This window comes from Macaca thibetana, chromosome 20, assembly GCF_024542745.1.
Source record: "Macaca thibetana thibetana isolate TM-01 chromosome 20, ASM2454274v1, whole genome shotgun sequence".
Lineage (NCBI taxonomy): Eukaryota > Metazoa > Chordata > Mammalia > Primates > Cercopithecidae > Macaca > Macaca thibetana.
This window is the reverse complement of record NC_065597.1, coordinates 48,188,960-48,204,428: the sequence shown is the minus strand read 5'-3', so window position 1 is coordinate 48,204,428 and position 15,469 is coordinate 48,188,960. Positions and strand designations below refer to the sequence as shown.

General features: G+C 52.3%; 2 protein-coding genes across 2 annotated transcripts in view; both read right to left on the bottom strand.

The window, feature by feature from the left end:
- The window catches only part of TMEM219 (transmembrane protein 219), a 150,774-nt gene that overhangs the window by 111,530 nt on the left and 23,775 nt on the right, over positions 1-15,469 (bottom strand). The gene's annotated exons all lie outside the window — the stretch shown is intronic.
- The window catches only part of MVP (major vault protein), a 28,213-nt gene continuing 24,052 nt past the window's right edge, over positions 11,309-15,469 (bottom strand). Inside the window, exons 11-15 of the mRNA XM_050773467.1 lie at positions 14,760-15,146; positions 13,636-13,752; positions 13,328-13,454; positions 11,960-12,148; positions 11,309-11,581 (exon numbers count right to left, since the gene is read on the bottom strand). Of these exons, the coding sequence (XP_050629424.1) occupies positions 11,354-11,581; positions 11,960-12,148; positions 13,328-13,454; positions 13,636-13,752; positions 14,760-15,146 (1,048 nt within the window). The 3' untranslated portion in view covers positions 11,309-11,353. The remainder of the gene's footprint in view (positions 11,582-11,959; positions 12,149-13,327; positions 13,455-13,635; positions 13,753-14,759; positions 15,147-15,469) is intronic.

Sequence of the window (15,469 nt, the reverse complement as noted above, 5' to 3'; positions counted from 1 at the left end):
AAAACAACTTTGGCCTGTCTTGGAGGCTCACACCTGGCCTGTAATCCTAGCACTTTGGGAGGCTGAGGTGGGAGGATCACTTGAGCCCAGGAGTTCAAGACCAGCCTGGGTCACATGGCAGGACTGCGTCTCTAAAAAAACAAAAACAAAAATTAGCCAAGTGTGGTGGTGTATGCCTTAGTCCCAGCTACTGGGGAGGCTGCAGTGAGAGGACTGAATGAGCCTGGGAGGTCAAGGCTGTAGTAAGCCATGATCATGCTACTGTACTCCAGCCTGGATGACAGAACAAGATGTCTCAAAAAATAAAATAGGTGCAACTTCTTGGACCCTGCAGCCAACCTTCAGAGTTAGAGGCTCTAGGGATGGGCCCAGAAGCCTGCAATTTGAATGCCGGGGAATTCTTCCAGTAATGTTGAGAAACACTGTTCCCTCTTTTTGTGGGCTCTTATACTAGGCATTGTTCTGGGCATCTATCCCCTGCCATCTGTGGTTTTTAAACTAGTGTACCATATGCCAGACTCTGTGCTGGGGGTTCTTTGCAGATGTTACTCATTTTATCTGCATAATAGCTTAGCCAAGTGGCCCAAGAGGCCCCCGTGTCCAAGAGAGCGGAAATTTACCAGACATGTACTGAGCCTCAATTCCTGTGCTAGGCCCAGGGGATTCACTGGGTACTGGGCAGCTGGCTTCCCCTACAACAACACATGAAAGTGCTCGCTGGGGGTGGGAGTAGAAGACACCTAGGACCTGATCTAGGGTTTGGTGAAGGGGCTGGGTATCCCATGTAGAAGGCTGGTAGGGATTGGAGAGGGTTAGTGCAGAGAAGATTGGTTCTTAGCTGAGGGAATGGCATGGGAAGGCAGGGAGACCAGAGAGGCCCCTGGACTCTGCACCTCTTTCTCCTTCCTGTCAGCTCTTCTTCCAGCATGGTGGGTCCTCTGAGCACTCTCTGGCCCCAGAGCACAGAGCCCTCGGTCCGCCTGGGTCCCACGTCCCTGACTGGCTCCTGGGCTCCTTGATTCTAACCATTTACAGTGACATCAGAAATTGGAACAGACCTAGGCCGGGCAGAGTGGCTCACACCTGTAATCCCAGAACTTTGGAAGCCCGAGGGGTGGATCATTTGAGGTCAGGAGTTAAAGACTAGCCTGGCCAACATGGTGAAACCCCATCTCTACAAAAAAATACAAAAATTAGCCAGGTATGGTGGTACACGCCTGTAGTCCCAGCTACTCAGGAAGCTGAGGTGAGAGGATTGCTTGAACCCAGGAAGTGGAGGTTGCAGTGAGCCGAGATCATGCCACTGTACTCCAGCCCAACCAAAGAGCGAGGCTCCGTCTCAAAAATAATAATAATAATATTGGTGCACAAAGCAGGTGTGTTTCCAGTGCATCAGGCATCCCCTCATCCCCGCCAACCTGGTCTGCTCCAGTCAAGGTGGGTAAAAAAAAAAAAAGAAACAGATCTGGATCACAGGGCCTGGAGCACTAAGTGCTGGGGGTTGGGGGCTGGGAGAGCTGGTGAGAGGCGACGCAGAAGCCAGCTGGGGCAGCCTAGGAGCCCAGAGGACTTTAAAATTTTATTGTGGAGACAGGGTCTCTCTATGTCACCTGGGCTGGAGTGCAGTGGTATCACTGCAGCCTCGACCTCTCAGGCTCAAGCAGTCCTGCCTCAGCCTACTGAATAGCTGGGACTGCAGACATGTACCACCATGTCAGGCTAATTTTTATTTTTTTCTGCAGAGATGGGGGTGTCACTGTGTTGTACAGGCTGGTCTCAAACTCCTGACCTCAAGTGATCCTCCTGCCTTGGCTTCTCAAAGCGCTCGAATTACAGGTGTGAGCCACTGTGTCCAGCCCCTTTCCATATCTTAACACTCACTTTGTGTATGTCCTGTTCTGCTAACACAAGCTACCCTGCTCTAAGTGCTATTTGCATGCATTATCTTATCTCACGATTGTACAGTTGTACACAATACGACAGCCCTGTTACTGTCCTCATTCCCTAGAGAGGAAACAGGCCCAGAGAAGTGGCAGCCTGGCCAGTCTGGTTCCAGAGCCTGTACCTGAACACTTAACTGTACACAGCGCTTTCACACCAGCGGGCTTCTGAACGGCTGCATAGAAGGCCGGGCGTAGGCCGGGCGCGGTGGCTCAAGCCTGTAATCCCAGCACTTTGGGAGGCCGAGGCGGGCGGATCACAAGGTCAGGAGATCGAGACCACAGTGAAACCCCGTCTCTACTAAAAATACAAAAAATTAGCCGGGCGCGGTGGCAGGCGCCTGTAGTCCCAGCTACTCAGGAGGCTGAGGCAGGAGAATGGCGGGAACCCGGGAGGCGGAGCTTGCAGTGAGCCGAGATCGCGCCACTGCACTCCAGCCTGGGCAACAGCGTGAGACTCCGTCTCAAAAAAAAAAAAAAAAAAAAAAAAAAAAGAAGGCCGGGCGTGGTGGCAGGCACCCGTAATCCCAGCTACTTGGGAGGCTGAGGCAGGAGGATCGCTTGAACCCGGGAGGCAGAGGTCATAGTGAGCTGAGATCACACCATTGCACTCCAGCTCCAGCCTAGGTGACAGAGTGAGACTCTGTCTCAAAAAAAAAAAAAAAAAAAAAATCAGTTTAACCTGGTCCTGCCACTGTGAATGGTGCTGTGGTAAATCATCTCGCACTTTTTGGGGGACACGTATAGGGTGAACGTTGAGGGGCTTAAAGCAGGACAGTGACAGGGACAGACCTGTGCTTGAAGAAGCTATTGCTGCACAAAACTGAGGTGTGGCAGGTGCAGTGGCTCACGCCTGTAATCCCAGCACTTTGGGAGGCCAAGGCGGGCGGATTACGAGTTCAGGAGATAGAGATCATCCTGGCTAACACGGTGAAACGCCATCTCTACTAAAAATTACCTGGGCGTGGTGGCACGTGCATGTAATTCCAGCTACTCTGGAGGCTGAGACAGGAGAATCGCCTGAACCCGGGAGGTGGAGGTTGCAGTGAACCAAGATTGCCCTACTGTACTCCAGCCTGGCGACAGATGAGTCTCCATCTCAAATAAACAAAAAACAAACAAAAGAAAAAACTGAGGTGCGTTTCCAGCTCATGAGGTACCTCCTACCTGGCCTGGTGCAGTCCAGGTAGGAGACTGGATCAGGGGCTGTCCCCGCGCCTGCCCTGCAGCCCTTTTACCTTCCTATCGGCTCTTCCTCCAGCACAGTGAGTCCTCTGAGCACTCTTCAGCCCCACAGCACAGAGCCCTTGGCCTGCCTGACTCCAATGTCCCTAACTGGCTCCTGGGCTCCTCGGCTCTAACCATTTACAGTGACATCAGAAGACTGACTGTGTAGATCCAGCTACACTGAGTTGTTTTGTTTTGAGACAAGGTCTCACTCTGTCGCCCAGGTTGCAGTGCAGTAGCTCCATCTTGGCTCTTCACAACACCCATCTCCTGGGCTCAAGTGATCCTCCAGCTTCAGCCTCTTGAGTAGCTGGGACTACAGGCGGCACCACTACCCCCAGCTAATTATTTTTGTATTTTTTGTAGAGATGGGGTCTCCTTATGTTGCTCAGGTCGGTCTTGAATTCCTGGGCTCAAGTGATCCTCCCACCTCAACCTCCCAAAGTGCTGCAATTATAGGTATGAACCACCATGCCTGGTCATATATGATCTTTTTTTTTTTTTTTGAGACAGAGTTTCACTCTTTTGCCCAGGCTGGAGTGAAGTGGTGCAATCTTGGCTCACTGCAACCTCTGCCCCTGGGGTTCAAGCGATTCTCCTGCCTCAGCCTCTTGAGTAGCTGAGGTTACAGGCATGCGCCACCACGCCCGGCTAATTTAGTATTTTTAGTAGAGACGGGGGTTTCTCCATGTTGGTCAGGCTGGTCTCGAACTCCTGACTTCAGGTAATCCACCCGCCTCAGCCTCCCAAAGTGCTGGGACTGTAGGCGTAAGCCACTGCGCCCGGCCATATGTGATCTTAAAAAAGAGAGTAGGGGAGGAGAGTGTGAGCATGGCAGTCTAAAAGAATCTGCACCCGAGCATCCTGAGGCTTGTAGGGTAGCACTGAAGACTCACAGGAGGGCTTTTAAGTCCCCTTGGCCTACAGGGACATGGCTTGAAGTCAGTCTGGTGCCTGCATTCCATGTCTAGTGGCTGGCCTGGGCTCAGGAGGAACCTGCAGAGCCCTTGATCTGGAGGTGGGGAGTGGGGAAAAGCTGAGCTGACCTGGACCCTGAAGTCTCTATATTTGATCTAGGGAACACAGTGGAGTCAATTATATGTGCAGTAATAGCCTTCTGGAATTTAGCTATATGCCTTCAGAATAAATGAATGATCACCACGCCACTATGAAAGAAGTTTCATTTGTTTGTTCCACTCAATGACTCAATGACTCCGACTCTGAGGGCAGGAGATCGGTACCCGTACATCTGCTGTTCCTCTAGGCAGTCTTCAGTCCTCAAGGCTCTCCTTCTGTGATTAAAAATAACCCTAGCTACTGTAACAAACTTCAAGATGTGTAGTGCCTCAAACGTGATAGTTTATTTCTAGACTGGGTGTGGTGGCACACGCCTGTAATCCCAGCACTTTGGGAGGCCGAAACAGGAGGATCACTTGAGGTCAGGAACTTGAGACTAGCCTGGGCAACATAGCAAGTCCCCATCGCTACAAAAAAGTTAAAAAGTTGGCTGGGTGTGGTGGCTCACACCTATAATCCCAGCACTTTGGGAGGCCGAGGCGGGGGATCACCTGAGCTCAGGTGTTCAAGACCAGCCTGGCCAACATGGTGAAACCTCATCTCTACCAAAAATACAAAAATTAGCTGGGTGTGGTGGTGCATGCCTGTAGTCCCAGCTACTTGGGAGGCTGAGGCAGGAGAATCATTTGAACCCGGGAGGCGGAGGTTGCAGTGAGCCGAGATCGTGCCACTGCACTCCAGTCTGGTGGCAGAGCGAGACTCCATCTCAAAAACAAAAAAAAAGAACACTATTTCTAACTCATATTAAATCTTAATCAGATGCTGCCGACCGGGAGACAGCTCTCCTGCAAGTTGTGATTCAGGGATTTGGGCATCTCCTGTTCTGTGGTTCTGCCATTTTCAACACGTGGCTCCTGGGACTGCCCAGCTTGTTTGCATCACGTAGGCAGATGATGTGCCTGGAGGTTGCAGGAGCCAAGTTATTATGGAAAGACAGGAAATTAGCACTTGTTACTTCCAATTCCATTCCATTGGCTACAACTCGATCACGCAGCAGCGTCTAAGGACAAGGGAAGCTGGGACACAGATTAGTTATGGGTCTAAGAGGAAGAGGCAACTGATTTGGTAAACAACATCTTACCATGCTGAATGTGTTTCCTGTTGAAAGATACAGATTTTTCTTATAAAAAGGGTCCTTCATGGCCGGGCGCGGTGGCTCAAGCCTGTAATCCCAGCACTTTGGGAGGCCGAGACGGGCGGATCATGAGGTCAGGAGATCAAGACCATCCTGGCTAACACGGTGAAACCCCGTCTCTACTAAAAATACAAGAAAATTAGCCGGGCGAGGTGGCGGCGCCTGTAGTCCCAGCTACTCGGGAGGCTGAGGCAGGAGAATGGCGTGAACCCGGGGGAGCGGAGCTTGCAGTGAGCCGAGATCGCGCCACTGCACTCCAGCCTGGGCGACAGAGCGAGACTCCGTCTCAAAAAAAAAAAAAAAAAAAAAAAAAAAAGGGTCCTTCCACACATCAATTACTTTGGTATTCAACCAAAGAAAAGTCATTTGTTCTAGTGCTAGACAAAAACAGGCTGTGTTGAACTTCATCAGAGATCACACTGTTCTCTATGTATGTATGTTTTTTGAGACAGGGTCTCACTCTGTTGCCCAGGCTGGAGTCCAACGGTGCTGTCATAGCTCACTGCAGCCTCAAATTCCTGAGTTCAAGTGATCCTCCTGCTTCAGCCTCCTGAGTAACTGGGACTACAGGCACATGCCACCATACCTGGCTAATTTAATCTAAAAAAAAACTTTTTATGGGCCCAATTTTTAAGGTATAAAAAACTAGGGCCAGGCACTGTGGCTCATGCCTATAATCCCAGCACTTTGGGAGGCCGAGGTGGGCGGATCACCTGAGGTCAGGAGTTTGAAACCAGCCTGGCCAACATGGTGAAACCTCATCTCTACTAAAAATACAAAAATTAGCTGGGTTTGGTGGCAGGCACCTGTAATTCCAGCTACTTGGGAGGCTGAGGCAGGAGAATCACTTGAACCCAGGAGGCAGAGGTTGAAGTGAGCCAAGATTGTGCCATTGCACTCCAGCCTAGGCAACAGTAGCAAAACTGTCTCAAAAAAAAACAAAAAAAAACCAAAAAATACAAAAAGTAGCCAGGTATGGTGGCAAATGCCGTAATCCCCGCTACTCAGGAGGCTGAGGTGGGAGAATGGCTTGAACCTGGGAGGCAGAGGTTGCAGTGAGCCGAGATTATATCACTGCACTCCAGCCTGGGTGACAAAGCAAGACTCTTAAAAAAAAAAAAGGAAAAAAAAATTCAATATATATTTTAGGCTTCTTTCAGAAAACAGGTTGCTTCGGGCCACCCCAAGCCCCTAGGATGAAATTCAAAATATTTAGCCACCATACCAGAGCAAAACCCTGTCTCAAAAAAAAAAAAAAAAAAAAAAGAGATTAAGTCTAATAATTTAATTTAAAAAATTTAAAGTTAAAAAATTAATCTAGGCCGGGCGCGGTGGCTCAAGCCTGTAATCCCAGCACTTTGGGAGGCCGAGGTGGGCGGATCACGAGGTCAGGAGATCGAGACCATCCTGGCTAACACGGTGAAACACCGTCTCTACTAAAAAATACAAAAAACTAGCCGGGCGAGGTGGCGGGCGCCTGTAGTCCCAGCTACTCGGGAGGCTGAGGCAGGAGAATGGCGTGAACCCGGGAGGCGGAGCTTGCAGTGAGCTGAGATCTGGCCACTGCACTCCAGCCTGGGTGACACAGCGAGACTCCGTCTCAAAACAAACAAAACAAACAAAAAAATTAATCTAGGCCGGGCGCGGTGGCTCAAGCCCGTAATCCCAGCACTTTGGGAGGCCGAGACGGGCGGATCACAAGGTCAGGAGATCGAGACCATCCTGGCTAACACGGTGAAACACCGTCTCTACTAAAAAATACAAAAAACTAGCCGGGCGAGGTGGCGGGCGCCTGTAGTCCCAGCTACTCGGGAGGCTGAGGCAGGAGAATGGCGTGAACCCGGGAGGCGGAGCTTGCAGTGAGCTGAGATCTGGCCACTGCACTCCAGCCTGGGTGACACAGCGAGACTCCGTCTCAAAACAAACAAAACAAACAAAAAAATTAATCTAGGCCGGGCGCGGTGGCTCAAGCCGGTAATCCCAGCACTTTGGGAGGCCGAGACGGGCGGATCACAAGGTCAGGAGATCGAGACCATCCTGGCTAACATGGTGAAACCCCGTCTCTACTAAAAAATACAAAAAACTAGCCGGGCGAGGTGGCGGGCGCCTGTAGTCCCAGCTACTCGGGAGGCTGAGGCAGGAGAATGGCGTAAACCCGGGAGGCAGAGCTTGCAGTGAGCTGAGATCTGGCCACTGCACTCCAGCCTGGGGGACAGAGGGAGACTCTGTCTCAAAAAAAAAAAAAAATAAAAATAATAATAATAATCTAAAATATATATATATTTTTTGAGAGAGGCTCACTGTATTTCCAGCAAGTCCCGTCTTCCCCACTCTATGGCCTGTGCTGGGCCCCTCTTCATGCATATCATTTTTTTTTGAGATGGAGTTTTGCCCTCTCCCAGGCTGGAGTGCAGTGGTGTGATCTCGGCAGACTGCAGCCTCTATCTCCCAGGTTCAAACGATTCTCCTGCCTCAGCCTCCTGAGTAGCTGGAATTACAGACATGTGCCACCAAGCCTAGTTTTTTTTTTTTTTTTTTTTTTTTTTTTTGCATATTTAGTAGAGACAGGGTTTTGCCATATTGGCCGGCTGGTCTTGAACTCCCAACCTCAGGTAATCCATCTGCTTCGGCCTCCCAAAGTGCTGGGATAACAGGCATGAGCCACCACACCCAGCCCCGTGCATACAATTTAGAGCAGTTTCCCCTGTGACCTATGGGATCTTACAATCCTGTGAGGTACACGAAGTAGTCAGGATAGGCTAGGTTATGCTGTGGTAACAAAACCCCCCAAGTCTCAGTTGCTTAATACAGCAAACATTTCTCACTCTTGCCACATGTCTGTTGCAGGTCAGCCGTGGCTGCGCCTCACACCATTTTCTCCCTGGGACCCAGGCAGTTGGAGCAGCCTCCACTTGGAACATTGTTGGTCACCCATTTATACGGAAGAGGGAAGAGTGGGCATGTGATGTCGTTCGCCCATTCCCCGGAATGGGGATGTTGTCTCCCCATTTCACTGGGGAGAGCCAAAGCCTGATCACCAACTGAGGTCCACGTGGAGACATCAAGGCATGGATTGGAAATGAGTCCAGAGCTCTTAGGTGAGGTCAGAGCTGGAGTAATGGATTCGGAGGTCAGTGGTATAGAGACCATCTAAGGTCATGCGACTGGACAAGAATGTCGGCATGAGAAGCGGGCCTCAGGGAACCCACAAATCAGAGGCTGAGAGAAGCGAGAAAGAAAACTAGAACAGGTGACATCAAGAAAGCTCAGCATGGGAGGAATGGCCAACTGTGCCAAGTGACTGGTCAACTACTGGATTTAGCAACGGGACATTACTGGTGACACTGAATAGAGCAGTTTCCGTAACATAAGGGGCAGAAACAGGAGCTACCTGGGGTGTTTTTGTTTTTTTGAGTTGGAGTTTTGCTTTTGTTGCCCAGGCTGGAGTACAATGGCGCAATCTCGCTCACTACAACCCCCACCTCCTGGGTTCAAGGGATTCTCCTCCATCAAACTGCCAAGTAGCTGGGATTACAGGCACCCACCACCACACCTGGCTAATTTTTGTATTTTTAGTAGAGACAGGGTCTTACGATGTGTTGGGATTACAGGCGTGAGCCACCATACCTGGCCCTATCTGGAGTGGTTTGAAGAGATGAGAGATGAAGAATGTAAAGTGAGACCACAGAGAACTCTGGAAAAATTTAGCTGTTATGGAAAAAGGAGAGGTGGGAAGTAGACGGGCTCATAGGGTTAAGGGAGTTGTTTTATATGGACAGAGTAGACATGTCTATATCCTGATGACGATGATGCAGGAGAGAAGAAATTGTTGGCATATCAGCTGGGTGCGGTGGCTCACACCTGTTATCCCAGCCCTTTGGGAGGCCGAGGCAGGTGGATCACTTGAGGTCAGGAGTTCATGACCAGTCTGGACAACATGGCAAAACCTCACATCTACTAAAAATACAAAAATTAGCAGGGCATGGTGGTGCATGACTGTCGCGTCAGCGACTCGGGAGGCCGAGGCAGGAGAATCACTTGAATCCATGAGGCAGAGGTTGCAGTGAGCTGAGATCACGCCACTGCACTCCAACCTAGGCGACAGAGCGAGACTCAGTCTCAAAAAAAAAAAAAAAAAAAAAAAAATTGACAGCACAGGAGAGGACGGCAATCAGGGAAGGAATGCAGCCCTCCCTCCTAGAGCCCAAGGAGAGGAACCCAGTGTGGGAACAGGAGGGAGGACAGAGTACAGATGCCAACAGTTTGTTAGGTTTGTTGCTGGAAAGGGCCTTCCTACCCAATTTGCTTCTATTTTCTCAAAGAGGTGAGAGAAAGTGGGCAGGGGGTGTAGGTGGCTGAGAGGAGAGGTGGTGTGAATGGTTGTCTCGAAGCGGATCGCACACAAGACAGAGCAGCACAGTCAGAGGAGCTGCACCTCCCTCAATATTTGTTCCCATGAGCTTAAAATAAGATCAGTCAGCTCCGCGGGGTGTTCCTCCTCCAGCAACGTGCAGCTGGTCAGGGGCAGGGCAGAGAGGGAGGGAGGTGAGTTCAGTGGGGACAGGGCTTTTTCCACTAAATATTACAGGAAGGGAAAGATGAGGGAGTTAGGGAGGCTTTTAGGGGGTTTTTATAGAGACAGGGTCTCCCTCTGTCACCCAGGCTGGAGCGCAGTGGTATGATCATAGCTCACTGTGGCCTCCAACTTCTGGGCTCAGGCAATCTTCTCACCTTAGCCTCCCAAGTAGCTGGGAACACAGATGCATGCCACAATATCTGGCTTTTTTTTTTTTGTAGAGATGGGGGTCTTGCTATGTTGCCCAGGCTGGTCTTGAACTCCTAGTCTCAAGTGATCCTTGTTCCTTGGCCTCCCAAGGTGCTGGGGTTACAGGCCTAAGCTCCCACACTCAGTTCCTAGAATCTTTTTATTTCCTCGGCAGAGACGGGGCGGGCCTGTCACCTACAACTCTACCTGGCCCCAAAGGACTGGTGCACCCAGGCTGACTACACCTGGATCCTTCTCTCAAATGAGGACCCCTTACTGGTTGTGGGGGAGAGGGTAGGATAAGGGCAACCCCTCTTCAGTGCTCCCAAAGAGCCCAGACCAGAAGCTCAAGGAGATGCCCAATTTCTACTGCCCTAGGCAGGGTCCTCCTCCCCAACCTGACACCCCGACCTGGGAAGGGACAAGTGCACAGCACCTGGTACAAGCCTGGCACGTCCGATGGCGCTGCGGGCACTACCAGCAGGTGGCGCCGGAGAGCGCCTCCCCGATGGGAAGCTGGGCTGCATCTGCCACAGCTGAAGGGTTAGACGCTGAGAGCTACAGGGCAGCTGGGCTCCTGGAGAACCAGTGGTGAGATGTTGCCAGTGTGGGCCCCGTGGCCCTACCCGTGGTATCATCGCCCCTATCTGGGCTCTAGGAAGCCGGCAGCCACTCCGTGCACAAAGCTTTGGGGCCACATTCCTACTGGATGACTTCCAGCTCATCCTCCCCCTGCCTTGGGGTCCTCTCCCCTTTATGGAGAACAGTCTCCTGTAACTATCTAAAGATGTCGGCCGGGCACGGTGGCTCACACCTGTAATCCCAGCACTTTGGGAGGCCAAGGCACGTAGATCGCCTGAGGTTGGGAGTCCGAGACCAGCCTGGCCCAACATGGTGAAACCCCGTCTCTACTAAAAAGTACAAAAATTAGCCAGGCATGGTGGCACGTGCCTGTAATCCCAGCTACTCAGGAGGCTGAGGCAGGAGAATCACTTGAACCTGGGAGGCGGAGGTTGCAGTGAAAAGAGATGGCACCATTGCACTCCAGCCTGGGTGACAGAGCAAGACTCCACCTCGAAAAAAAAAAAAGATGCCAGGAGCACCTCCCCTCCCCACCATTAAGCTCTCTGGTGATCCCAACCAATATCAGACAAGAGAAAAGCATTGAAATTTTAAATGCCCAGAAACGTCCATTGTATTAATCAGGGGTTAGCGCAGTACAGGCACCACGTGGTTGTCTCCAGGAGCTTGAGGGGCCTGAGCAGGCTCGGGGGACATCCCCTCCCTGGGGCTGGGCCCACTGGCCACCCTTCTGCCCAGGGGCTGACCCTCGGGCCCCATCCCCAGCAGCCCAAAGGCCGTGCTGAAGAGGTTGATGGGAGTGGAGCCATCGGTGATGAGGGTTGATTTCAGGCCCAGGGACTGGAGCAGTTTCACCTGGAAGGCGAGAACAGGAGGAAGTTTAGATGGGTGTCAAACCCTGCCCACTTCAAAGTGACCCTCCTTAAGTCAGCTGATTTGAAGGGTCACCTCCCCTGCATTTGACCACCCTGCTTGACTGCCTTGGAAACGCTTGTCGCAGACTGGTGTCCCATCCATTTCCTGTCTCCTCCAAGCTCTGGCTCACTGCTGGGTCTAGTAAAGTGCCTGATGTTGATGCAGCGTGACACTGTGTGAATGACCCGTGATGCAGGGACAGGTCACTCACCCCCTCCATTCCCCACCATCTTTCCAGATGTTGTGTTTTCCGCCTTGGCTCTGCCTTCCTGGTTCCAAGGTTGGTCCTGAAACCAACACGCCTTCCCCAACTCTCACCTGCATCTCAGGCCCAGCCACAGCAAGGTCCCTGATGGTGCTGGGGCCTATGGCCTCTGTCATCTGCTTGAACTTCTTCACCTCCACCTCAGCCAGCTGCTGAGCCTTGCTCACCTCCAGCTCCAGCTGGGCCCGGGCATAGACCAGTTCCAGCTCTCGGACCTTCTGGACCCGCTGGAGCTCAGCCTCCTGGAAGGGGAAAAATCCAGCATTATATTTTGACCCAGGCTGGAATGCAGATCAGGACTCACTGCAGCCTTGAACTCCTGGCTCAAAGGATCCTCCTGCCTCAGCCTCCTGGGTAGCTGGGACTACAGGAACATGCCACCACACCCAACCAATTAAATTTTGTTTTTGTAGAGATGAGGTCTTGCTATGTTGCCCAGACTGGTCTTGAATTGGTCTCAACCTGTCCTCAAATGATCCTGGGGTTACAGGCATGAGGCACCACACTAGGTCTCTCTTTTTTTTTTTTTTTTTGAGACAGAGTCTCGCTCTGTCGCCCAGGCTGGAGTGCAGTGGCCGGATCTCAGCTCACTGCAAGCTCCGCCTCCCGGGTTCACGCCATTCTCCTGCATCAGCCTCCCGAGTAGCTGGGACTACAGGCGCCCGCCACCACGCCCGGCTAGTTTTTTGTATTTCTTTTAGTAAAGACGGGGTTTCACCGTGTTAGCCAGGATGGTCTCGATCTTCTGACCTCGTGATCCGTCCATCTCGGCCTCCCAAAGTGCTGGGATTACAGGCTTGAGCCATCGCGCCCGGCCTAGGTCTCTTTTTACATTTATTTTTATTTACTTATTTTTGAGGTGGAGTTTTGCTCTTGTTGCCCAGGCTGGAGTGTAGTGGCACAACATCAGCAATATGCAACCTCCACCTCCTGGGTTCAAGCGATTCTCCTGCCTCAGACTACTGAGTAGCTGGGATTACAGGTGCATGCCACCACACCCAGCTAATTTTTTGTATTTTTAGTAGAGATGGGGTTTCACCATATTGGTCAGGCTGGTCTTGAACTCCTAACCTCAGGTGATCCACCCACCTCGGCCTCCCAAAGTGCTGGGATTACAGGCGTGAGCACCCGGCCTCTTAATGGGATTTCGAGCATTAAATAAGATCATGCGTATGAAGCACACGCAGTGCTTGTGCCAAGGTGGACAGTGCATGAGCGCCCAGCTGCAAAATGGGTGTTCTAATCCTTACCTTCCAGCAATGGAGTCAATGAATCCTATAAGGCAAAGGACTTTGTCAAATACAAAGTACTTGGATAGGATGCTGGGGGACCTGGTGTCCTATACAGTCTCAGGGACTGTAGGGAATGGGTCTTTTCCAGGTCTCAAGGCCACCTCCTTCTTGATGCCTCCTCCTACTCACCGTCTCGATGGCCAAGGCCTGTGCTTTCAGCTTGGCCTGCAGCACAGACCCTTCTCCCTCAATCCGGGCTGCCTCTGCACGGGACTCGGCCTCCGCCTTGGCAGTCCCGGTGCTCTCCACGGCCATGCTGGAGAGAAGGCAGAGTCAGGTAAGACCCAGGAGACAGCCCAGTCCCCCCATGGCCTTGACTTACGCTGTAGCTGTGCACTATCTCATCCACACCCCCCAACCCTGGCCTGCTGCCCCCACTGGCTGCCGTCCCAAGACCCTCAGCCCCTGCCAGTCTCCTCCTCTAGTTTTCAACCCACCTCAGAGCCTCCAGCTCCAAGAGTTCCTTGCGAGCTTTCTCAGCTTCTGACTGGTCCAGGATCTTCTGCCGCTCAAGCCGGCCGCGGGCTTCCTGCTCCAGTCTCTGAGCCTCGTGCCTGGAGGAGACGGAGTGCAGGTGAGAGGCTGGCATGGGGCTGGAGCAGGAACAGGAGCGCCAAGGGCAGAGACCACCAACGAAACCGGTGCCCGGGACAGACCCCGGCCCCTAGAAGGCACCCGATGCGCAACTCAACCCAGAATGGTATATGCGTCACACGCCAGTGTCATTCTGGGCCCGACAAATGCAGGCATGACCATAGTCCCTGCTTTCACGCCACTTGAGTGGGGGAAAAAACAAGTACACAAGGAGGATTTCAGACAGTGACAAGTATCTTGAAGGTAGTGAAGTGGGAGAGACCAGGCAAAGAGGTTGCTATTCAGCTGTGAGAGAAAGAAAACGGTTCCCCAAGGAGGGGATCTTTGGGCTGAAACTAGGAGGAGCCTGCCTGGAAGGGAGCCTGGGGGCTGGTGGGGGGAAGCTTTCTGGGCAGCAGGAAAAGCCATTGCAAAAGGCCTTCAGGTGGGTCCAAACTGTGCACTGAAGGAGCAGAGGAAGCCAGTGGGGCTGGAACATGTCAGCTGGAACAAGTTCTGGGGGCAAGGAACATGGAAGGTGGAGGCTAGAAGGCAAATTGGGGGAGGTCGGCTGGACCTGCCGGACAGAGTTTGGGTTTTATCACATGCAAGATGAGAGGCTGCAGGAATCGCATCTGATACGTGTTTTTGTGTTTTTTTTTTTTTTCCTTTTGAGACAGGGTCAGTCTCCCATGCCTGTTGCTCAGGCTGGAGTGCAGTGGCGCAATCATGGCTCACTGCAGCCTCAAACTCCTGGCTTCAAGTGATCTTCCTGCCTCAGCCTCTCACAGTGCTGTGATTATGGGCATGAGCCACGGCGCCCAGCCTGATTCACATTTTAAGTGGATCACCAGATCTGTCGGGTAGGGAATAGACCCTTGGGGGTAGAGATGGCAGCAGGTAGTCCATAGGGGATGCCAGGTTATCCAGGTCCCAGCAGTGGCCTACCATGGGCATTATGGGCAGCCGAGCTCCCAGCCTCACTCACTTGGCCGCTGCTTCCTGGGAGTTGGTGGTGATCTCGATGGCCAGCTGGACGCTGCGTTGCAGGGCGTCCCGGGTTCTCTGATCTACAGGCTCCACCGACTGCACGTCCACACTGCTGACCACCAGCCCGTTTTGGGGGAAGACAGCCCGGTCCCGGGGCCTGGGCAGGGCCATGCCGTCGGGGCCTTTGGCTTCTGAGGTCTCAAAGCCAAAGACAGCAGTGCGAATGATGCGGGCTGAGTTCTTATGGAAGTCATCGAAAGTGACAGAGGCCACGGCCCCCCGCACCCGGGATGCGATGGCCTTGCAGGCATCACCTACAAAGTCTGGCACTGAAAAGAGCTTGGCCGTCTCTTGGGGGTCCTTCCGATCATTCACCTCAAAGTGCCTGTGAACAAACAGGCCCAGAATGGGGAAGCTGCTTTCACCCAGGAATCTCTCTTTTTCAGAAGAGACAAGGTCTTGCCATGTTGCCCAGGCTGGTCTTGAACTCCTGGGCTCAGGCAACCCTCCCACCTCAGCCTCCTAGAGTGCTGGGACTACACATGTGATCATGCCCAGCCAGCAACTCTCTCCGAGAAGAACTTCAACGCCCACCCTGTGTGGCTGGGCAGGGTCCCTCACAATAGAGAGTGCTAATATATGCCTGGTAAGATCCTAAAAACTTAACACATGTTCTCCTTTAATCTGCTCAGCCACCCTATGAGATGG